The 26,158-nt window shown below is 35.5% G+C and overlaps 1 protein-coding gene across 1 annotated transcript in view; it reads right to left on the minus strand.

Annotated features, from left to right (window-relative positions):
* The window catches only part of nr2e1 (nuclear receptor subfamily 2, group E, member 1), a 36,164-nt gene extending 10,371 nt beyond the window's left edge, over positions 1-25,793 (minus strand). The window contains exons 1-5 of the mRNA XM_062034320.1: positions 25,208-25,793; positions 20,544-20,689; positions 19,919-20,006; positions 19,398-19,624; positions 6,670-6,816 (exon numbers count right to left, since the gene is read on the minus strand). Of these exons, the coding sequence (XP_061890304.1) occupies positions 6,670-6,816; positions 19,398-19,624; positions 19,919-20,006; positions 20,544-20,689; positions 25,208-25,265 (666 nt within the window). The 5' untranslated portion in view covers positions 25,266-25,793. The remainder of the gene's footprint in view (positions 1-6,669; positions 6,817-19,397; positions 19,625-19,918; positions 20,007-20,543; positions 20,690-25,207) is intronic.
* Between the last annotated feature and the right edge of the window lie 365 nt (positions 25,794-26,158).

Below are 26,158 nucleotides of genomic sequence, written 5' to 3' on the forward strand. Positions count from 1 at the left end.
CGCCAAATTTTTCGTACATTGTTTCTGTTATCGTGCGACCAAACATAGCGCGTAAACAAACTATCATTCCGCGGAAACCGGGGTCCAAAGTTGCGAGTGAAAGCACTTTGATTAAAAAAAAAAGGTGGTAAACGCTGATGAATTCAAATGTGTGTTTGTGCTAGAGCCCAGACCTAAAAACCAATGGAAGACACTGGTACCTCGGCTTTTAAACGGGAATTTGCGCAAAATCTTTCGTACATTCTTTCTGTTACTATGCGACCAAACATTGCGCGCAACAAACTTCCGCGGAATCCAGGGTCCAAAGTTGCGAATGAAAGCACTTTGATAAATAAGGTGATAAACACTGATGAATTAATATTTGTTTGGGCTAGAGCCCAGACCTAAGTCCTACTGAAGACACTGGTACCTCGGTTTTTTAAGAAACATTTGCGCCAAATTTTTCGTACATTGTTTCTGTTATCGTACGACAAAAACATTGCGCGTAACAAACAATCATTCCACGGAATCCAGGGTTCAAAGTTGCGAGTGAAAGCACTTTGATAAATAAGGTGATAAACACTGATGAATTAATATGTGTTTGAGCTAGAGCCCAGACCTAAAACACAGAGACTATTTCATCCCCACAAGCCTGTTTTGCAGGTTTCCCTGCTCTTCAGGAGATTTTATAATATAATATAAATGTAATATAAAATCCCCTGAAGAGCAGGGAAAACCTGCGAAACAGGCTTGTACGGATGAAATAGCCTCTGTGTTTTTTGAGCACTGTATAACGAATAAACCACATAAACCTTGACTATATATATACATATATATATATATATATATATATATATATATATATATATATATATATATATATATATATATATTATATATATATATATATATATATATATATATATATATATATATATATATATGTATATATATATATATATATATATATATATATATATATATATATATATATATATATATATGTATATATATATATATATATATATATATATATATATATATATATATATATATATATATATATATATATATATATAATATATATATATATATATATATATATATATATATACACTACCGTTCAAAAGTTTGGGGTCACATTGAAATGTCCTTATTTTTGAAGGAAAAGCACTGTACTTTTCAATGAAGATAACTTTAAACTAGTCTTAACTTTAAAGAAATACACTCTATACATTGCTAATGTGGTAAATGACTATTCTAACTGCAAATGTCTGGTTTTTGGTGCAATATCTACATAGGTGTATAGAGGCCCATTTCCAGCAACTATCACTCCAGTGTTCTAATGGTACAATGTGTTTGCTCATTGGCTCAGAAGGCTAATTGATGATTAGAAAACCCTTGTGCAATCATGTTCACACATCTGAAAACAGTTTAGCTTGTTACAGAAGCTACAAAAACTGACCTTCCTTTGAGCAGATTGAGTTTCTGGAGCATCACATTTGTGGGGTCAATTAAACGCTCAAAATGGCCAGAAAAAGAGAACTTTCATCTGAAAACTCTATTCTTGTTCTTAGAAATGAAGGCTATTCCACAAAATTGTTTGGGTGACCCCAAACTTTTGAACGGTAGTGTATGTATATGTATATGTATATTATATATATGTATATGTATACATATATATATATATATATATATATATATATATATATATATATATATATATATATATATATATATATATATATATTATATATATATATATATATATATATATATATTTTGTAGTTTTTGTTTAAAAATTTTTTTTTTTTTACAGAACTAGAATTCGACTGGATTAATGTTTTGTACTAAAACGAAGTCATGGGAAATAAATAGTTTGGTAAATAATTGTTTTAGTGCAGAAAAAACCCAAACTATTTCAACATCAGTAAAACAAAAATTTATTAACCTTCTAAACTCATCCCCGACTGGGATTCGAACCCAGTACCTGTGCTTTACAAAATGAGTTAGTGGAATTTGTGCAGGGAATTATGCAATTATATCCTGTCGGTGATGGAGCAGAAAGCAGCTAGGGAATACGTTTGTGGTAAAATCCTGTCGTTCATGAATTGACATTTTACATGCTCTTTTTCCATTATTAGTACTTTTTCACATACATCACTTTTTCCACTATTAGTACTTTTCACATACATGCGCTTTTTCCACTATTAGTACTTTTCACATACATGCGCTTTGTCATCAACCAAGAAAAAAGAAAACGTTTTTTATTTATGTTTTAATTAAAAAATTTAACTTTGAGCCAGTTGCAAATATAAATAAAATTTAGCAAAAGACTGAATTGTAAGTTTCACTACTTTTGTAACTGTTATTTTCCACTTGAACTAATTTGTGTATTTTAGAAGAGTTGTATAAGCAGGGGACTGTGGTGTTGTGGGGGTAAGTGGGGACCTTGTACTTGGGCCCCCAAGAAAAACTGGGCTTTTGTTGAGTTTGAAGATGTGTTTTTTTGCCATTTAAATATGTAACATGTATAAAAAAGGAAATAGCATTGGAGAAAGGTATGTACAAGATTCACTTTGGATCTCATTGCCCATAACTGTGGTGCGTTCAAAGACCCTAGATTAAAGTTAAAAACAGAGGCGTCACTAGTTTTCAAAAACAGGGGGGAACTTAACCCTTTATCGGGCTGCAGTAATGATAATATAATCATATTTATAATTACATATTATTATGATGGCTATTATCCACTGAGGTAAAAAAGAACTTGACAGATTATCATATTATTATCATATTTAAGTACAAACCCCAAAACCAGTGATGTTGGCACGTTGTGTAAATTGTAAATAAAAACAGAATACCGTATTTTTCGGAGTATGAGTCACTCCGGAGTATAGGTCGCACCGGCCGAAAATGCATAATAAAGAAGGAAAAAAAACATATATAAGTCGCACTGGAGTATACGTCGCATTTTTTGGGGAAATGTATTTGATAAAACCCAACACCAAGAATATACATTTGAAAGGCAATTTAAAATAAATAAAGAATAGTGAACAACAGGCTGAATAAGTGTACGTTATATGACGCATAAATAACCAACTGAGAACGTGCCTGGTATGTTAACGTAACATATTATGGTAAGAGTCATTCAAATAACTATAACATATAGAACATGCTATACGTTTACCAAACAATCTGTCACTCCTAATCGCTAAATCCCATGAAATATTATACGTCTAGTCTCTTACGTGAATGAGCTAAATAATATTATTTGATATTTTATGGTAATGTGTTAATAATTTCACACATAAATCGCTCCCGAGTATAAGTCGCACCCCCGGCCAAACTATGAAAAAAACTGCGACTTATAGTCCGAAAAATACGGTACAATGATTTGCGAATCCTTTTCAACTTATATTCAATTGTATAGACTGCAAAGACAAGATACTTAACGTTCAAACTGGAAAACTTTGTTATTTTTTGCAAATATTAGCTCATTTGGAATTTGATGCCTGCAACATGTTTCAAAAAAGCTGACACAAGTGGCAAAAAAGACTGAGAAAGTTGAGGAATGCTCATCAAACACTTATTTGGAACATCCCACAGGTGAACAGGCTTATTGGGATCAGGTGGGTGCCATGATTGGGTATACAAGCAGCTTCCATGAAATGTTCAGTCATTCACAAACTAGGATGGGGCGAGAGTCACCATTTTGTGAAGAAATGCGTGAGCAAATTGTCCAACAGTTCAAGAAGAACATTTCTCAACGAGCTATTGCAAGGAATTTTGGGATTTCACCATCTAAGGTCTGTAATATCATCAAAAGGTTCAGAGAATCAGGAGAAATCACTGCACGTAAGAAAACCCACTTTGAATGCTTGTGACCTTCGATCCCTCAGGCGGTACTGCATCAAAAAGCGACATCAGTGTGAAAAGGATATGACCACATGGGCTCAGGAACACTTTAGAAAACCACTGTCAGTAACCACTGTTCGTCGCTACATCTGTAAGTGCAAGTTAAAACTCTACTATGCAAAGCGAAAGCCATTTATCAACAACACCCAGAAACGCCGCCGGCTTCGCTGGGCCCGAGTTTAACTTTAATGGACTGATGCAAAGTGGAAAAGTGTTCTGTGGTCTGACGAGTCCACATTTCATATTGTTTTTGGAAACTGTGGATGTCGTGTCCTCCCGACCGAGTAGGAAAAGAACCATCCGGACTGTTATAGGGACACAAGTTCAAAGTCCAGCATCTGTTATGGTATGGGGGTGTATTAGTGCCCAAGGCATGGGTAACTTACACATCTGTGAAGGCACCATTAATGCTGAAAGGTACATACAGGTTTTGGAACCACATATGTTGCCATCCAAGCAACGTCTTTTTCATGGACGCCCCTGCTTATTTCAGCAAGACAATGCCAAGCCACATTCTGCACGTACAAAAGTTCAAAAGCCATCTGTGATGGTATGGGGCTGTACCCTAATCACTTACACGTCAAAGACAGGTGTACCAAGCTTGTGACGTATTCAAAACAACTTGAGGCTGTAATTCAGGGGTCCCCAAACTACGGCCCGCGGGCCGGATACGGCCCCCCAGCGTCCAAAATCCGGCCCACCGGAAGTCCCAAGTTAAAAAAATAAATAAATATATATATATATATATATATATATATATATATATATATATATATATATATATATATATATATATATATATATATATATATATATTTTGTATTATTATAATTTTTTTAATTTGTCTTTACTAGTCCATTTTCTACCGTCTCCTAGCCACTCAGGCAAATCATATTGTATAAAAATGCATTTTACCATCGATAACGTGACATGCAGCAAGTGCGCTCTTTAAGTCAATTAGTGCGCGAGGAATGTATATGTATGAATATATATATATATATATATATATATATATATATATATATATATATATATATATATATATATATATATATATATATATATATATATATATATATATATATATATATATATATATATATATATATATATATATATATATATATACACATATAGACACATATATATATACATATATACACATATTTACACATATATAAACATATATATATACATATATACACATATATATATATATATATATATATATATATATATATATATATATATATATATATATATATATATATATATATATATATATATACACACATATAGACACATATATATACATATATACACATATATACACATATATAAACATATATGTATACATATATACACATATATATACACATATATAAACATATATACACATATACATATATATACATACATAGACATATACATATGTACATACATATATACACATTTACATATAATATACATAAATATACTGTATATATATATATATATATATATATATATATATATATATATATATATATACCGTAATTTCCGGACTATAAGCCGCACCTGACTATAAGCCGCACCAGCTAAATTTAGGGGAAAATACAGATTGCTCCATATATAAGCCGCACCCGACTATAAGCCGCAGGGTTTTGATGTGTAATTACCGTAGTATATAGGGGTTCCTGCTACCACGGAGGGGATTGTCGGGACAGAGATGACTGTTTGGGAACGCAAAGCGTCCCATTTATTAACAATAAATCTTTCAATCATTCAATCAAACTTTCACATCTTTTACATGGCGAACAGCATTCGTGCAGAGTACAAATAATACAACGGTGCAAAGTAATACAAAGTGCTCGCCTGTACGTTATCAAAATAACCAGCCTACCGGTATATGAAAAGTCGGTCTTTAATCATTGTGTCATCGTCTTCCTCCTGCGTACTAAAACCACCGAAATCCTCTTCGTCGGTGTCGGAGAAGAACAGGCCGTAAATAAGCCGCACCATTGTATAAGCCGCAGGGACCAGAACGAGGGGAAAAAGTAGCGGCTTATAGTCCGGAAATTACGGTATATATACACACACACACAAACACACACACACACACACACATATATATATATATATATATATATATATATATATATATATATATATATATATATATATATATATATATATATATATATATATATATATATATATATATATATATATATATATATATATATATATATATATATATATATATATATATATAGCGCGGCCCCCAGGCAAATTGTTTTACCACAATGCGGCCCCGGAGTCAAAAAGTTTGGGGACCCCTGCTGTAATTGCTTACCTAAGTATTGAGCGAAAGCTGTGAATGTGTATGTACATGTTTTTAGTTTTGCAAACATTTCTAAAAAAAAATGAAACTTTTTCACATTGTCATTATGGGGTATTGTGTGTAGAATTTTGAGGACCATTTTTTTTTCTCCCATTTTGAAATAAGGCTGTAACATGACAAAATGTTGAAAAAGTGCACTGTGTACAGGTTATAAGTCCCATGCTTTCTTTTTTTAAGTAGAAAAAGGCTGCTATTTAATAGCAGATTACGGTAAAGGTGTCAATTGTAGATCACTTGGTAATACTTGTGTCAATAAGGTGCATTGCACAGTCCCTCGACTTATGTCCACTGAAGGGATCATGTTTGAACTCCCCCGGGCCTCTAAGGTTAAGCACGCTCCATAATCCCCTTCCCTTAATTCCCGTCACGCGTGGTTAAACTCTTGAACGTACCTGGTCAGATAGGGGGAGCGTGGAGAAGGCGGGCACGCTTTTCGCCCACTTGATGCTCATGAAGAGAAGGCGGGCCGCCGATTCACACACCGACTCAGTGGCCACCTCGTACAGGTACATAGGGGTGCCGTTGACCTCGTGGGGGTACTGGAGGAGATACAAACCTTGTCAGCGCTTTTGTGAACAGTCGGGCTCATTGTACACAGCGAAGGTCAAATTCCAAGCCACGGCACCTGGTTTTATGATTAGTCTTGCTTGCGGCAGATTTGCTGTGAGAAATCTAATTGGCGGATTTGTGCCTCACACTTGCTAAATCTGGGCAAGAATTTCAACTTCTAACCCTGGAGGGAAAAATTACGATCCGATTAAAAACGCAAATGCTCACTAAATATTGAACTTTAAACCAGGGGTGTCAAATGTGCGGCCCATGGGCCGGATCAGGCCCGCGAACAGGCGGGATGAGTTTCCTTTACCATTTTTGACGTGTGTTTGGGGTCATTGTCCTGTTGGAACACCCAACTGCGCCCAAGACCCAAACTCCGGGCTGATGTTTTTAGGTTGTCCTGAAGAATTTGGAGGTAATCCTCCTTTTTCATTGTCCCATTTACTCTCTGTAAAGCACCAGTTACATTGGCAGCAAAACAGGCCCAGAGCATAATACTACCACCACCATGCTGGACGGTAGGTGTGGTGTTCCTGGGATTAAAGGCCTCACCTTTTCTCCTCCAAACATATTGCTGGGTATTTTGGCCAAACAGCTCAATTTTTTTTTCAACTGACAAGAAATGACCACAGAACTTTCCTCCAGAAGTGTCAGGCTTGTCCCTGACAGTTTGGTTATGTTTTAGTTTTTCCTCTGTTTGTCTTTGTTTCCTGTCAGCGCTCTTATTTTGGTTGTTTCCTGCTTTTCTCCCTGAGTGCTGCTTCCCCTCAGCTGCGGCTGATTGGCACCTGGCCACACCTGGTGTCAATCAGCCAGCTACTATTTAAACCTGCCTTGCCATCCAGTCTGTGCTGGAGTATTGTCTACCTGTCGTTGTCGCTAATGATTGTCGATGTCAATGTCTACTACCTGTCCTGGCTACTACTTGTCGTCGTAGCGGTAAGCTGTTCCTGATAGCTATTTGTAGTTTGCTGTCTCCTAGCGTCTTGTTTTCCTTAGCTATATCCAGTTAGCCGTTAGTAGTGATGGGTTGATGAGGCGTCATGAAGCGTTTTGACACATTGCAAAACTGTATTGATACTGTGTCGATACTGTGTCACTAAATACTGACATCTGCTGGACATTAAAAATCCCTACAGGCAACCTATGGACCGACTCAACTGACACTGATTTTATGACCTTGTATATACAATAATATAAACCAAGTCATTGTATTTCATTTAGGATTCCTTTAGATCTTCATTTAAATAAAAATATATTTTTATCTTTTTTAGATACTGTCAATAAATAATGTGAACATGTATCATAACATGGAAATCTAAGAGATCGTGTTGTGAATGAGGATGTTTGTGGACTGGGAATTTTTATTTTTATTTTATTTATTATTATTTTTATTTTTTTCCCAACGTATTACATTTTAGACGATTTCTCTTCTTAGTTATTATTTCTCCGGCTGTAGAAAAGACCCGCTCACAGGGCACAGAGGAGGCGTCAGTGCGACACAGTTCGCATATCGGTCACGTGACCGAAACAGCTCATGATCGGCCATGTGACTTTCTAAAAGCGGTACGCGCACTGACACAGGGTTTTGCTCTATGAGCTCGACGCATGCGCCGATGCATCGATGTTGCCGGACCCATCACTACTGGTTTGTGTTATACATTTATTTTTAACATTAAATCATGTCTTCCTGCACCAATCCTGCCTTCTCTGCATCTTGGGGTTCGTCACCAACACTTCGTGACAAGAAGGTCTTATCTTTGTCCATGTGATGTCAGATAAAACAAAAATTGAGCTGTTTTGCCACAATAACCAGCAATATATTTGGAGGAGAAAGGGTGAGGCCTTTAATCCCAGGAACACCATTCTTATTGTCAAGCATGGTGGTGGTAGTATTATGCTCTGGGCCTGTTTTGCTGCCAATGGAACTGGTGCTTTACAGAGAGTAAATGGGACAATGAAGAAGGAGGATTACCTCCAAATTCTTTAGGACAACCTAAAATCATCAGCCCGGAGGTTGGGTCTTGGGCGCAGTTGGGTGTTCCAACAGGACAATGACCCCAAACACATGTCAAAAGTGGTAAAGGAATGGCTAAATCAGGCTAGAAATTAGGTTTTAGAATGGCCTTCCCAAAGTCCTGACTTAAACGTGTGGACAATGCTGAAGAAACAAGTCCATGTCAGAAAACCAGCACATTTAGCTGAACTGCACCAATTTTGTCAAGAGGAGTGGTCAACAATTCAACCAGAAGCTTGTGGATGGCTACCAAAAGCGCCTTATTGCAGTGAAACTTGCCAAGGGACATGTAACCAAATATTAACATTGCTGTATGTATACTTTTGACCCAATAGATTTGGTCACATTTTCAGTAGACCCATAATAAATTCATAAAATAACCAAACTTCATAAATGTTTTTTTTGTGACCAACAAGTATGTGCTCCAATCACTCTATCAAAAAAAAAAAAAAGAATTGTAGAAAATATTGGAAACTCAAGACAGCCATGACATTATGTTCTTTACAAGTGTATGTAAACTTTTGAAAACGAGTAAGTGTAAAAAAAACCCAACGACATTATGATTATACATTTTTAGAATGTGCTTGTTCTATTTTTAAACAAAGAAAACAATCTGAAGTTGTCTTTATTTTTAAGTTATCGTGCCGTGATTTTACCAGTATGGCCCACTTGGGAGTAGATTTTTCTCCATGTGGCCCCATCTAAAATGAGTTTGACACCCCTGCTTTAAACAAATGACCGCAGAGGTTTTTGCAGTGCCGGAAATTATAATTCAAGCAGAGCAACAACAGAAAAGAGAAACGTGCTGTAAGCAATATGAGACCCTGTTAAAACCACATTTACTCATATTTGAGGGTTTTTGCATGAAAACACACAAGTTTGCAAGCGCATCAAGCCTGGTCAAAATCTTTACAGTTCAGCAGAACCCTCAAAATTGGGTCATGAGTATAAATTCAGAAGAAAAAAAAAATCAGCCCCTGCCACAAGTTGCACGGATCGTCACAAAAAAGAACAGGACGCACAAAACAGTGTGAAGAACCCGTGTTTGGAAACTAACAGGAAGTAAAATATTCTGGTTTGAGCCTGCCATTTGGGGCGAAACTAAGGCTTGTCAAACAAAACAAACACACTCCTTCTAGGGACTTTGACCAAATGAGCCCAAATCAACATCATGGATACTAGACGGATGGCTTGTGATACATTTAAAGTACTTTTAGGCTGTTCCATAAAATGAGCTCAATATGGATTAGTGTTGTAACGATACCAATATTTTGGTACCGGTACTAACATTATTTCAATACTTTTTGATACTTTTCTAAATAAAGGGGACCACAAAAAAATTGCATTATTGGCTTTATTTTAACAAAAAATTTTAGGGTACTAAACATATATTTCTTATTGCAAGTTTGTCCTTAAATAAAATAGTGAACATACAAGACAACTTGTCTTTTATTAGTAAGTACACAAACAAACGCTCCTAATTAGTCTGCTGACGTATGCAGTAACGTATTGTGTCATTTATCATTCTATTATTTTGTCAACATTATTAAGGACAAGTGGTAGAAAATTAATTATTAATCTACTTGTTCATTTACTGTTAATATCCGCTTACTTTCTCTTTTAACATATTCTATCTACACTTCTGTTAAAATGTAATCATTTATTATTCTGTTGTTTGGATGTTTTACATTAGTTTTGGATGATACCACAAATTTGGGTATCAATCCGATACCAAGTAGTTACAGGATCATACATTGGTCATATTCAAAGTCCTCATGTGTCCAAGGACGTATTTCCTGACTTTATAAACATAATATACATTTTAAAAAGACGAAAGAAGATGTGATGCCAAAAAATATCGAAGTAATCATAGTATCGACTAGATACGTGCCTGTACTTGGTATCATTACAGTGGATGTCAGATGTAGATCCACCAATGGCGTTTGTTTACATTTTGACGCATTGAGCTATGGTGTGTAGTGAAGCATGTTTAGATATTCCTCGTCCTGCAGGGATGATACTTGTAAGAAACTTACTTTATTTGTCGCCATGGAGGCCAGGATTAGTGATTTAGAAGTAGCTAAAACACTGCCATCGGCGGATGGACGTTAGCCGCTAGCTAGCTAAAGCATCTCTTCCTGAGGGTGTTTCAGTGTTATAACTTCACCTTTATCGTTAGTTTTTAAGCCACAATGCGTCCGTTTTCCCTTTTCTGTCTACACACCGTGTCTGCTTGTAAGTACTCCGTGATTGTGTGCTGCCGAACATGCTCGTCTGCTCGTAATCCAGCAATGTCACGATGTGACTTTGACGCAGCCGCGCGGGCGGGACCGGTACGTTTCAGAGGCGGGATAGTACCGAAAATTATTCATTAGTATCGCGGTACTATACTAATACCAGTATACCATACAACCCTAATAGGGATGTAACTGAATTAAGGATAAACATAGTATTCCTGTTTTAAATTAAACACATCATAATAATCCCCTCAATTCCCCCCCAAAACGGATTAACTCGCTGGAATATAAAGACAATATAACATACATCCATAAACAAGGCTGCATATGCAAAAGTACAATATACAGTACAGTAATCAGAATCAGAAATACTTTATTAATCCCCGAGGGGAAATTAACATTTTCAGCACAATCCCATTCAAGATCAGACAAACATTACAAGGACAGAACAGGATCGCTGACGGGTCTGACAACTTCCGGCGCCCCTAACAAAAATCTATTTATATCTGCACCTTATTGCTCTTTTATCCTGCACTACAACGAGCTAATGCAAAAAAATGTCCTTCTTATCTGTACTGTAAAGTTCAAATGACAATAAACGGACATCTAAATCTCTAAAATGATCGTAAAACCACGACTGATGACCACATTTTGCTACCCATGCTACTCATTTACTGGCGAAGCAAGCTAGCTCGCTAATGGATGGCTAGCTAGCTTAAATGCTAACATGAACACAAGAGACATCAACGTTTTACCCCGTTAAGAAATGACCAGGGTTGGGCCTAACATAACCAGAAATCATGATCATAATCAAAGATAGAAGTACATTTTAATTAACTTTCCCTAAATATCTAAAAGTATTCATATTCTCTTCATGTCATATTATGCTCCTTCCAGCGCTGTTGTTTTTAGGTTAGGATTTGTATCCAATCAGAATTCAGCTATCTTATGTTGTCATGCTGTACCAAATCTTCCCGGGGCCTTCAGAATCAACAATGTGGGCGTCTGTGCAATCGGGGACAAATAGTTGATAGACAGTTGCGATAGCCAATCAGGTCACAAGTTGTTGTCAGTAAGGCCTTCTAGATGGCCGTAGGTTGAACGTGACATTTACGCGTCCTGTGATTGGATACTCATCGGGACCGTTAGCGGATGAATTTATAGCCAATCAGATCACAAGTTGTTGACAGTAGCCTCTCTAAGTAGCCTGATGTTAACGAGACTGTGATTGGATACTCACTTGTCATTCCAAAGTGAGTATCCAATCACAAGTGGCAACTTAGCAGGAAGTGTTGACCCACAAAGAAAGAGAGCAACATGTTGATTAGATATATATCTGCAAGGCCATTTTCAAGAAGGATATTTAAAGCGAAACTGCATCTTGTGAGACGATGTCGGCAATGAAATGGGGAAATGCCCGCCGTTTTCACTCGAATCAACCGACTATGAGGTGTTATACGTCGTCGAATGGGTGCTACAAATTGTGAGTTCAAATATTTTTGTCACGTTTAATATGTTTTTTTGCAATTTTCGTTTTGACAGGGTTTATTGATTTTAAATGCACCAGAAAATAATTTAATAATTTTGTACACTGTTGATGTGTTTCAATGACCAGCAGTGTTGGGACTAACGCGTTACAAAGTAACGTGTTACTTTCGGCGGTAACTAGTAATCTAACGCGTTATTTTTTATATTCAGTAACTCAGTTACCGTTACTACATGATGCGTTACTGCGTTATTTTACGTTATTTTTTATGTAGTATCGGCTAGAAACAGAAGATCTGAGTGTGTTTTGTGGCAGCGCTGCGGTGGAAAAGAAAAGGCGTACGTGCTTTGTGTGGGTGGGGGGGGGGGCGCTCCCATGCCGTAGTTGAGGAGCGCAGGGGAGACGTTCCTTCGGGGCTAACAACCTTCACTTTACCCGGAAGTGGTCTTTACAGCTGAGGGTGAATGACGAGGCCGGCGGTTTGTTGCAACTTTGTGACTTTATTGGACGCAGCCATCCACCAAGCTAGAGAGAGCGCCTGCAAGCACTCACTGTCGCCGCTCGCTCACCTCTCTCGCCCACTCACTCACTGACGTCCGTCACCCACATGCTGTCATATCTTAAAGGGCCACACACACACACATAAACGCTACTATCATAACAACTAACAAGACATCAAGGCGAAGCCAAGAGTCAATTTTTTTAACAAGGAGAAATTCTCAATACTTTTCTTTTGTCGAGCACAAAGAAAATAACATTTTAGTTAAATGTAAGTTGTGTCTTGGATCAAATATCCTATCTACTTCAAGTTCAAGTTCAAGTGCCATTATGTTGCAGCTATTTAAAATAGTTTTGTCAATTTGTTCTGGCCAGAAAGAAATTGGCCTTTGAAACATATCTTTGTCTTTGTGTGTTGTATGTAGACCACATTGTTTGTGTGTTGTATGTAGACCACATTGTTTGTGTGTTGTATGTAGACCACATTGTTTGATTGTTTGTGTGTTGTATGTAGACCACATTGTTTGTGTGTTGTATGTAGACCACATTGTTTGATTGTTTGTGTGTTGTATGTAGACCACATTGTTTGTGTGTTGTATGTAGACCACATTGTTTGATTGTTTGTGTGTTGTATGTAGACCACATTGTTTGTGTGTTGTATGTAGACCACATTGTTTGTGTGTTGTATGTAGACCACATTGCTTAGCAGAGTTCAGTGATGCAAATGCATGTCAAGTTGATCAACACATTGTATTATTCTCCAGTGCAATAACAGTACTGAAATGAAGGCTAAAGGGCATTAAGGGGAGCTTTTAAAAAAGAAAAGAAAAAAAGAAGTAACTAAATAGTTACTTTTCAAAGTAACGCATTACTTTTTGGTGTAAGTAACTGAGTTAGTAACTGAGTTACTTTTGAAATGAAGTAACTAGTAACTATAACTCATTACTGGTTTTCAGTAACTAACCCAACACTGATGGCCAATAAATGTGTTCCTGTATAGTATTTCTCCAGCAATGGTCATGTGGTGACATAAATGATGGTATTTTTAGAGGTAATCATTTTGAAATCGCACATGACTGAAGGCCTAGGTGGGAAACGCACGGCCCGCCACTGGAAATGACATACTCCAATCTAAACTTGCGGAAACACATCAGTGTCTGGGCAACTAAGATATCCAGTTGTGTAAATTGACCCTAAAAGGTGTTCTCTCTTAGAACGGGGTGACTGATCTATCAAAGGTGTTTACAACAGGAAGTTAGTCACATAAACCACAGGTGCAACTCTCGTTTTGCCTTTATCATTAAAACACTCAAAAAACGTACAAAAAAAGGTAAACCTATTTGAACACTAAAATAAAAATGATAGGACACTTGAACCCTTTGACTACATTGGGGGCTTATTTGTCTTGCTTATTTTTGGTCATAATTTGTTATCATTTTTAGTTAGTTTAGTTTTTTTCATGTTAAATTTTAAAAATACATTTTAAAATGTCTTCCTAGGTCAATCAGATTCCTGGAGTTAATTTCCACCCAATACCTCACAGTCGGAACAGAAATATCCCCATTGAGCTCCATTATAAGCACAATTTTTTTCACAGTAAAAGTGACAAAAGCTTCTTTATTTATTTTTTTTTAAGATAAAGGCCAAAATTCGGAAATGGATGTTTATGTTGTTTGATGACAGTGGGGATGAAAATGAGTTTATAAATGGAGTGAATTGTAAGTTTAAAAAAGGACCTGACAGTGCAAAAACTACTGTGTGCCCAGCAGGTACACGACATTGAAACAACGTTGAGAATTTGTTGAATTAGGTCCCGATATTGAGCAACTCAAACATAACATTGAAACAACATGCGTTTTGACAACGTTCAATCAAATGTTCTTCTTTTCCTGTTTGCTATTTGGCTGATTGACTAGTGTTGTGAATGTCATATTGCTTTCTCTGCAGATCTTTTTTGTTTTTTGTTTTATTAAATTACAGCAATTTGCTAACTATTTGCAGGTCAAATGTAGTTTTTTTTAATCTAATAGATGTCAGATGACCATTATGAAACAGCAAAATGGTATCAGCGCAGTGTCAATACAGCCAGTGATTGTGCCATACACTCACTGAGAGCAGCTCTTTATTTAAACTCTCTATCCTCTTTTTATAGTCATACAAAAAATATGTTAAACATTTGCTTACTCTCTTGCTGTTTTTAACATTTCAGTATTTGTTAAACCTTTTTATCAACAAACTACTTATAAACTAAAGAGGGCTAATAACAGCATTACTTTCACAGTAACATTTACCGTGAAATAACTTTACAGTAATTCACTGTTGATGCAGAGCGGTGCTTTTCTAGATATTTACACTTAAGTTACAACCAAGTGCTGTCATTTCACAGCAGAAATTTTAAATGTAATTAAAAAAAATTACAACTATATACTGTAATGTCACAATTGTAATTTTATTGTTGTTTACTCTCTCGTTTTACCCGCATAAGTGTTTTACGGAACCCCTTAAGAGACAAAGCAGTTTGAATTTATAGTCATTTGTTATGATATTACAGAGGACTATACCGTATTTTACTGTGAAATAACAGTTCATTGCTGTGAAATGTAAGGGTCTCGTCATTTTTACGGCCATTCATTTTGTATATTTTGGATTACAGTATTTCACTGTGAAAAAAATGCTATGTGATTTTTATGTCCATACTTTTTCCTCTGAGGGCCGCACACTGAAAAATCTACAGATGAGGCGACCATTTTGGTATATTGAATTTTCAAAGCCAAAACAATGTATCGATTTTTTTTTTCAGGAAAAATAAAACAGCCTTCATGTCAGCTTTGTGTTATTAGTAGGGTTGTTTGATAAATATCAGACAGATAATTATAATGGTGATATGAGGAATTTTGACGTTACACCGATTAATATGATAATCCGAAAATTAGCTCCAGTCATATGATTTAAAACAAACAAACAAAAAAAAAATTTAAAAGCTCAAAAGAGGTGAGATTACCCGTATTGTGCTGTAGGCGGGTTAGGGTGAGCAAATTAAGCGCTCCTTTTCTCTTACTCATGTCGTAAGCGTCCCCGGAGCTCATTGTAAACAAACATTGCGGAAGACTTTGCGCGTGCTATGTGCACCAAATTTTGTGCAAACGTCATCGTGCTTCAACACATCGAGCCTTGTCAGCCAACTGAAACACCAACTGCTCGAGAAGTTGCTCTGAAGCCAGTGCACAAACTACATTAAAATAATTACGGATATAAATAAGTCAATCAATTTTTGGTATTGTTCTTGAGAATCAGGAAGTTACCCGTATCGGTATTGGTTTGGCAAAAAATACATTGTGCATTCCAAGTTTTTAGCAATAACATGTCAAATTTTCCCCATTATTATACACCTATTTGCTCTTTTATTCCACATTATGTGTTTGTTTTGTAAGTATTTTTTTAGAATATGCGTCGGGCCATCAAAAATTTGGAAATGTGTCTCATTAAGGTTTTTCAGCAACCTTTCTTAACCTGTTTCAATTCCATCCATCCGTCTTCTACCGCTTGTCCCTTTTGGGGTCAGGGGGGGTGCTATTATGACAGAAAAATTTAACCGCATCCAACTGCACTTCTTTTTAACTCAAAATTATTTCAAGAATAAAGCTATTCCAGGCATTTTTTTTCTCCTCATTTTTGAAATATCAGTTTGTTGCCACACAAAATCAAAGGTAATAAATAAAACATGGTGTGGCGATTATACTTTTATGTTTCACAGTTACAATTGGCCCGTTGAGGGTATATGCGATGTGGCCCACCATGAAAATGAGTTATAAATGCCTTAAAATATTATGAATGTGAAACTGAATGTTAAAACCATATATTTAGGCGCTGTTGAGATGATTAGAGACAATTCTGCTTGCTTACAGGTAGTTGCTCTTTGTGTGTTTGTCATTCGAGTGGAATTCAAATTAACACTTTAGTATGGGGAACATATGAACCATTAATTAGTTGCTCATTTACATAGGTTTAGGGTCAGCATCAGGGTTAGGGTTGGGGGTAGGGTTAGGGTTAGGGAAGACTCTTAGTTAATGGCTTACTGGTTGTATAATAAGGACATGCAGAATAAGGCATTAAGTACTTAAGTATTTAATAATGACTAATTAACAGCCAATATGTTACTAATTAGCATGTTAATAAGCAACTAATTAATGGTTCATATGTTCCCCATTCTAAAGTGTTACCAAATTCAAGATTGCCATAATATATTTAATTATTAGCCCCCCAGGGTGTGCGGGACACAATTACAGTAGAGTATGAAGCTAAGAAAAGGGCCACAAAATAAGGTTTGCGACCTCTGATCTAGCTCATTCCATGGAAACAGGTGTCCAAACATAGAATCCCACATTTTGATGACTGTATAGCAAAAAAAAAAAATCCATCATGGGGCCAAACAAAGTGGTAAGTGCCAGCACTTTGATTAAAAAAAAAAGTGAGAAACACTATGGCAATCGAGAATGAACTTGAAAAAATATTTACTTCTCAATGTATTTCACAAAAAATAAAATAAAGGTATACAGTCGTCCCTCGCCAAATTGCGCTTCAAATATTGCAGCTCCCCCCACATTGCAGATTTTTTTTTTTTTTTTTTGAAGACGTAGTCTACAATTTATTGGTCCTAAATTAAGCATTTTCAAACATAAAAATGGTGAAATGAACTGAAAATATCAATACTACTGTAGTGATGAGACCAAACCAATCGGGTCACGCTGTTCAGTATCGTGGCCACTGATTGGCTCAGGCCGCATTACTGTATTAGAAATATTCTGTTGTTTAGAGGGCTCTCATAACGGTATTTGTGTGTTTAGAAGTTAGTTAACAGTTGTTTATGCTTTAGCTATGAAAATGTTTGATTTATAATTAATGATGCCTCCTTCGCCGTAATTCATTTATGTCCGGAACCAATTAACAGCTATAAATGAGGGATTATTCTAATTGGATTTACATGGAAAAAATAGCTCTTTGAAATGGATTACTAAAAAAAAAACAGAGATATATTCCATGGTATCCTCAATCTTGATGACTTTGTTTACATCATTTCCCAAATATTTTTACCCAGTACCACCTCAGAAAACACTATAAAGACCAAAATTAAAATACAGTAGCGTAGTAGGCCTAAGTATTCATTAAGAAGTATGTTTGATATCTTTGGTCACTGTCACATTACACACAGTTTGAACAGTAACACTGTGTTTGCTTATTGGAAAATAGAACACTGACCACTTTATCGGGTGAATATTTGGCGTATACCACTAGCATGCGGCTCTTTAGCACCGCCCTAGTGGCTCCCTGAAGCATTTTTAAAAAAGGATTGTAAATGGAAAAGATGGGGGAAAAAGAATATTTTTGTTTTAGTATGTTTTTTGTTTGAGGACAAACATAACACAAACCTTCCCAATTGTTAGAAAGCCCACTGTTTAATATGTTTGTGTGTATGCTTCTCTGATGAGAGCATTCGGTGAACATCGTTTTGTCCTACTAATTTCGTCAGTTCTTGAACTCACCATAGTGTGGACTGTGATGCAACGGTTTGTTTACATGTAAAATCTTCCACTTCTTCTTTGTCTCATTTTGTCCACCAAAACGTTTATGCTGTGCGTGAATGCACAAAGGTAAGCTTTGTTGATGTTATTGCCTTGTTGGAGTGCTAATCAGGCATATTTGGTCAGTGCATGCGTGCAAGCTAATCAATGCTAACATGCCATTTAGGCTATCTGTATGTACATATTACATCATTATGCCTCGTTTGTAGGTATATTTGAGCTCATTTAATATCCTTTACTTTTATCCTCTTTGTATATAATTTAGTTTTGCATGTCTCATGACACTTTATCGGTATGTAATATTGGCTGCATTTCAGATAGTTGTTCCAGACCACAACAAACATTACCTAGCTTGCCAAATATTGTGATAAATCCAATAAAATAATCTATACCTTTGGCCTTTTAAAAGCCAGTAATTTCCAGGAGTTATCTCACCCTCTGAGTAACCTCTGATTTACTAATGTTTTCCAATGTTGTAAAAATGTGTGGAATAAATATTACATTTCAACATTTCTGTCAACGAAGATTTGCTTCAGCCTGCAACACAGTCATTTTGATAGTAGGCTATTATAGCTAATATGGACACTTACGTCATTTGTTGTGTTCATTACAACACTTATATACGGCTTTTCAGATTTATTTGTTGTATTTTTGGTCCGATATGGCTCTTTCAACGTTTTGGGTTGCCGACCCCTGACCTAGACAGAACCCGTTTGACAAATTCAGTCATCCGGCGGGGAAAACTTACCTTCGGGGTCGGCTGCGCCAGGCTCACGATGGCCTGTCTCTCCGGCGTGCCGGCCATCTCCAAACCGTGAGGCTCCAGTTGCGTGACGGCGGCGAAGAAGGGCGGCCCCGGCAGAGAGGATCCCGGGAAATGCGCTGACGATCCGTTGACCTCCTTGTGACCCCGGAAGTACAGGGCCACCTGTTTTCTGATGGTGGACGTGCGGGGTCCTCTTTCGTGCTGAACGGCTGTAAAACGGCACAGCAAGAAGTATGGATTTTCAAAATAAAATCACCTCCAAAAATGCTCTCTATATATATTTGCGCCTTATTCGTTGTGGGGAAAAAAACATGCAAAAAAAATCCTGTATTTTTTTTTTACAGTAATCAAAATTGACAAAAAAATATTTCACAGCAATTATTAGTGACGCAACAATTAGCCAGTAATTGGCTGTGAATTTGCAATAAAAATGTTTAAGCTGTTTTTTTTTGTTTTTTTTTATTGCACACATATATTTTGTAAACAAACATAAACATATTTACCGTCTTTATTCATGTTCACTTCCAGGCACTTTTTCAAACGGCACGCTCTGCATTGGTTCCTGTGGGTTTTGTCCACAGGACACCCACCCTGCACACGCACGCACACACACACACACACACACACACACACACACACACACACACACACACACACACACACACACACACACACACACACACACACACACACACACACACACACACACACACACACACACACACACACGCACACACACAAGCAGTTATTTAATAGCATCATCATTCAAAGCTCCTTATCTTCCCAGGAGGCCAATTTCTAGGTGGAAAAAAAAATCATCATGTATTTATCGACCTTCCACACAAGAGGAAGGGGGCGTGGGGAGGGGTGTGTGTGATAAGTACCATCCCGCCCTCCGCTCCTCGAATCCTCACTTTCACTTTCACTTTCATCACATTAGATTGGATTACATCTGATGATGCATTACAACACACCGGAGTCAAGCTGTTTTACACCTGCGTTGTATGCAGGTCTGAGAAGTTCAGGGACGGCTGGGAGAAAGCAGCTGTTTTTGCGCGCTTTTTTTTTTTTTTTTTTTACAACACGACGAATAAATGTGTTGTTTTTTTTTGGGGGGGGGGGGCTCACCTGGGAACCGGACTTGCAGACGTAAGTTCTGTTCCTGCGGATGCTCCTCTTGAAGAAGCCCGAGCAGCCGTCACAGGCGTAGACGCCGTAATGTTTGCCCGAGCTGCGGTCCCCGCACACCTTGCACGGGATGTCCAAGATGCGACCTGAGGGAAGAGTCATGATGAATATCCATTCTTTTGAAAAGTTCATGCAAATAAGAAAAAAAAAAAGAAAAAGTTTTTAATCCAGAGCCACCCCCTCAACTTTTTTTTTTTTTTACTCATTGAAATGTTCTTCACACTTTCTCTATGACGTCATTCTATAATAATAATGAAAAACACCAAACTAATTGACTTTTATTCATCAAACATTTTTACCAGTATTTTACTCCACTATCAGACGGTTAATTAATCTTTTTATGACTTTTTATTTTACATTTTAAACTCAATAAAATATTTGTTTCCCCTCTATTATAACAACGTTGTTTTGTTCTACGTCCGTTTATTCATGAACAAACTTTAAGTTCACCTATTTTTCTTTCACTTTGCATTTTTTCCCATCTTTTTAGCACTTTTTCTGACATTTTAACACTAAATTATATTTATTTTTAAAACTTATTTCCATCCATCCATCAATTTTATACCCCTCATAGTAATTTAAAAAGGATAAACACCATTATTACTGAATTTTTAAAATGTTATTCTATTCTTAACATACATATCAGGTAGAGAAGAAATAATAATGTGCACCATGATTTCCTTTCATATTTTCAGTATTTATATTTATTTTTCAAATGTCTACCTATAAGATAAACATCATTACAGCACTGGTGCATGTTTTGATTATATGTATTATATTCTTAAAAGAAAAATAAAGTAGACAATAAGATTACTAAAATGTGCACCTGTATGTTTTTTTTTCTATATTTTTTAGCACATTTTTCTGCCATTTTAACACTAATTTATATTTCCTTTTTAGTAATTCGTTCTCCATAGTAACTTAAAATAAAAATACACACTATCACAATAATATTGCATTTTTGATTATATTTATTTTATTCTTAAAAAAATATAAAGTAGAAAACAAATAAGAAAAATGATTACTAAAATGTGCACCTGTATGTTTTTTTTCGATATTTTTTAACACCTTTTACTGCCATTTTAACACTAATTTATATTTACTTTTATTAATTCGTTCTCCATAGTAACTTAAAATAAAAATACACACATTACAATAATATTGCATTTTTAATTATATTTATTTTATTCTTAAAAAAAATATAAAGTGGAAAACAAATAAGAAAAATTATTACTAAAATGTGCACCTGTATGTTCATTTTCGATATTTTTTTAGCACTTTTTCCTGCCATTTTAACACAAATTTATAAGTACTTTTTAAAATTAGTTCTCCATACTAACTTCAAATACAAATACACACCATTACAATAATATTGCATTTTTAATTATATATATTTTATTCTTAAAAAAAATATATAAAGTAGAGAACAAACAAGAACAATGACTCCTAAAATGTGCACCAATATGCTTCTGTTTGGTTTTTTTTCCCATATTGTTAGCACTTTTCCCTGCCATTTTAATACTAATGTATATGTACATGTTGTATTATTTCTCCATGGTCATTACAAAATATAAACACCTTTTAAAAGTGGCATTTTTTACATATCTATTTATTAAAACAACAAAAAACATCTAAAGTGAATAAAAAATAAGAAAAATTGACAACTAAAGTTCATTAATATTTCCCCTCCACTTTTTTTTCCCACTTTTTGTTTATTTATTGTTGCATACAGTATTTACACTAAATAAGTTTCGTCTTATTCATATAAATATTTGTTTTATTATTAAAAAGAACATATAAAGTAGAGAACAAATAAGAACAATGACACCTAAAATGTCCACCAATATGTATGGTTTTGTTTTTTCATATTTTTAGCACTTTTTCCTGCCATTTTAATACTAATGTATATGTACATTTTGTATTATTTCTCCATAGTCATTACAAAAGATAAACACCTTTTAAAATTTGCATTTTTTTTACATATCTGTTTATTTATTACACCAACAAAAAAACATCTAAAGTGAATAAAAAATAAGAAAATTGACAATTAAAGTTCATCAATATTTCCCCTCCACTTTTTGTGTATTTATTGTTGCATATTTACACTAAATAATTGTACTTTTATTAGTATAAATATTGTGTGTGTGTGTGTGTGTGTGTGTGTGTGTGTGTGTGTGTGTGTGTGTGTGTGTGTGTGTGTGTGTGTGTGTGTGTGTGTGTGTGTGTGAGAGTGCGTGTGAAGTTTTTTTATGTTGCTATGCAATGGAAAAGGGGTATAGGATTAAATTAACTGTGCTTCTTCCTACTCCTTTTCAGACATGTAATGAGAAACTGGAACTATGGGACGTAACATATTGAATACATATTTAACTGTATGCATTTTTAAAGCATATAGTATTTTTTCCCCCAAGGGAACTGTATGCATGTTCTAAAATTAATTACAACTATAACCATTAAAATACTTTGTTACTTTTTTATATTTTTATCCAAAGTCATTTTATTTGGTATATTGGTAAAAAAAACAACAACAACAACAACAACAACAAAAACATCTTATTATTGTATTTCTTACTATAACTTTCTTAAATTGTAAAAAAAAAACTTTATAAAGAGAAAAAAATAGAAAAATCAGGTAAAATTAAAAAAATATATAATAGTGTTCGTTATTATTTTAAATATGACAATGGGGGGGGGGGGATATAAAAACAAGTTAGTAATTTGGTTGTTAAAATTTAAAATAAACCCACAAAAATGGATAAAAAAGACTTATTGTTGCACTTAAGTTGTCAATTTTATTTTTTCTCCACTTTGTGCAAAGTTTTTTGTTTAATTTCCAACTTCTTTAGGATGTTCCCTCTTTTTAAAATATATTTACAACTGGAACATCCTTCTGTCCCACAAGAGTTGTTTTCAATTTACACACACACACACACACATACACTGAACACACACACACACACACACACACACACACACGCACACACCGTGGACAGTGGCCCTCCGACCATGGGAATTCAGTGCACGCATTTCCAGAATAAAGGTGGGCCTCGTCATAACCGGGCCCCGTAAGACAATAGTCCGGGGGGGCCTCACAATGGAGACATTAGGGGGAAAGTGTTAACTTAATGATTTTGGCCCATTGAAGCTCGTCTGACTGCCTGCATCTCGACAAGCTGCCAACTCCCCCTCATAATAGGACTCGACAGCTGCTTTATCCCGCAGGTCTATAGGCCCCAGGATTAGGGAGTGACACTGCGCCATGAGAATAATGCGCACCAACTCGTTTCACCGACTCAAATCGAGTGTATGGAAATAGACTCTGGTGTTAAGATTTTTTTTTTTTTTTTTAAATGACGAAGATTTTTGTTGTTGTATTCAAATCTAGGCAAAAAAAAAAATGCAGGCTTTTATTGTGGAAAGGGGTGGAAGCCGTGTATGTAATTACACTGACGTTTTGCCACCTGCTCATTGATTCACCAGTGACCCGTCCAAAAGGGTAGCATGGGAATAACCAGCCATCCAAAAAAATAATAACTCAAATGTGACCCTATAAGGGACAAACGGTAGAAAATAGATGGATGGGCTTATGACTCATTTTTATTTCAACTGGGGTCAAAATGAGCTAACTTGCACCAACTTTGGTGCAAGTTGCTAAACTGATATATATATATATATATATATATATATATATATATATATATATATATATATATATATATATATATATATATATATATATATATATATATATATATATATATATATATATATATATATATATATATATATATATATATATATATATATATATATATATATATATATACTGTATATGTCAGTTTAGTATTTACGTTTGATTGTGCACATTAATATTGTCACAATAAATAGTGAAAGTGCCAATCGGAATAAAAAAAAGGACATTTACTCGATTTCATATGGCATGTCCGAAAAGGAGTAGGAAGAAGCAGATCTTGTGAAATTTCATACACATTTGTTTTGTACAACCCAAAACACATACATGCAAACTCAGTAATGCATATTGATTGATAAAATACATATATATATATATATATATATATATATATATATATATATATATATATATATATATATATATATATATATATATATATATATAAAGTAAATATTAAATCGACATATATATATATGTCGATTTAATATTTACGTTTGATTATTGAGTATTATATTTAATCAATCAATATTCATTATTTTTTTATTCCGATTGGCACTTTCACTATTTATTGTGACAATAATGAATGTGCGTATTTGGATGAGGGATTAGTTAAGTTAATAGTTTAATCTTGCCAGTTGATATGATAGTTTAATAATGAATATGTCAGTGCATGCGAGCACGCAGGCCCAAATATAAATTCAAAATAAAATATTGGCTTTATTTTCCTCAACAATTAACAAGCTTTACTTTCTGCGTTAAATTGCAGTGTTTTCTTTACTTCAACTTACAATTTTAGTCCCCTTAAAAAACGTTGTTTTTTTTGTATTGTTTTTACATTTCAATTTCAAGCTATTTTATTTTGTAGGTGTTTTTTTAAATCAAAATGACATTAAAAAAAAGTGTCACTTACTTGATTTGACATTGATAATATCCAAACAGCCACTTGTTGAGCCGGCAGGTTTGCTCATCTTAAATACCGGTACTCAAAAAAATAACACAAGTTTAGAGTGAAAAATGTCTGTTTGAAAAAAAAAAATTATATAATAATAAATTTGAAAAAAAAAGCGCGATATTAATTTTTGAACGTGCACTTTCTTTTTTCCTGTTGAGATGTTGGCTTGCGTGCACGCGCCGAGGGTGGCCAAAAATTGAGCGCCAAACTTCTTGACACGGAAACCTTTTTCTCTAAAGTCCACAATAAAGTCTCCTTCCGAGTCCGGTGGACCGGGCTGGACCCCCTCAGACCTCCCTGGCGAGCCCCGGCGTGGGTGACCTGTTGACGGCTGCAGACGGTGCGCAACAGGCGCAAGTTGGAGGTGCGCAGGAGGAGGAGGAGGAGTAGAAGGAGGAGGAGGAGGAGGAGGAGGAGGAGGAGGAGGAGGAGGAGGAACTGAGACTCCTTTTTGTGATGGATGGCAGGATGGATGGACCGGTACCGGATTCGGTTTGGTGATGGAGGTAAAGTCCTGCCAGGTGTGACTTTGTGCTGAGCCGTGGCCCAAATAAAGCCTGCTAACATTGAGAAGTGTCAGGGGGGTGGAGAGCTCCACTTCCTTCATCCACTTGGCTTTCCACTCCAAACTCCGTGCATGACGTCACCACGTGTGTGCGTGTGTGTGTGTGTGTGTGCCTTGCTCATTGATCCCAGGGCACTGCACACAACCCCCCCCCCCCCCCCCCTCCTTCTTCTTTGCAATGTATTAGGCACAATACTGCACAAAAGGCTGCAACATGTATGGCAGTTTAACATTTAAAATAAATATATCTTATTATATAAATATTTATATATATATATTTTATGGTTATTTAAAAAATAATAAAATAAAAGTGTTTATATTTCATGCGTGCGCAATGAGCATAA

The sequence above is a fragment of the Entelurus aequoreus genome, linkage group LG23 (assembly GCF_033978785.1).
Source record: "Entelurus aequoreus isolate RoL-2023_Sb linkage group LG23, RoL_Eaeq_v1.1, whole genome shotgun sequence".
NCBI lineage: Eukaryota > Metazoa > Chordata > Actinopteri > Syngnathiformes > Syngnathidae > Entelurus > Entelurus aequoreus.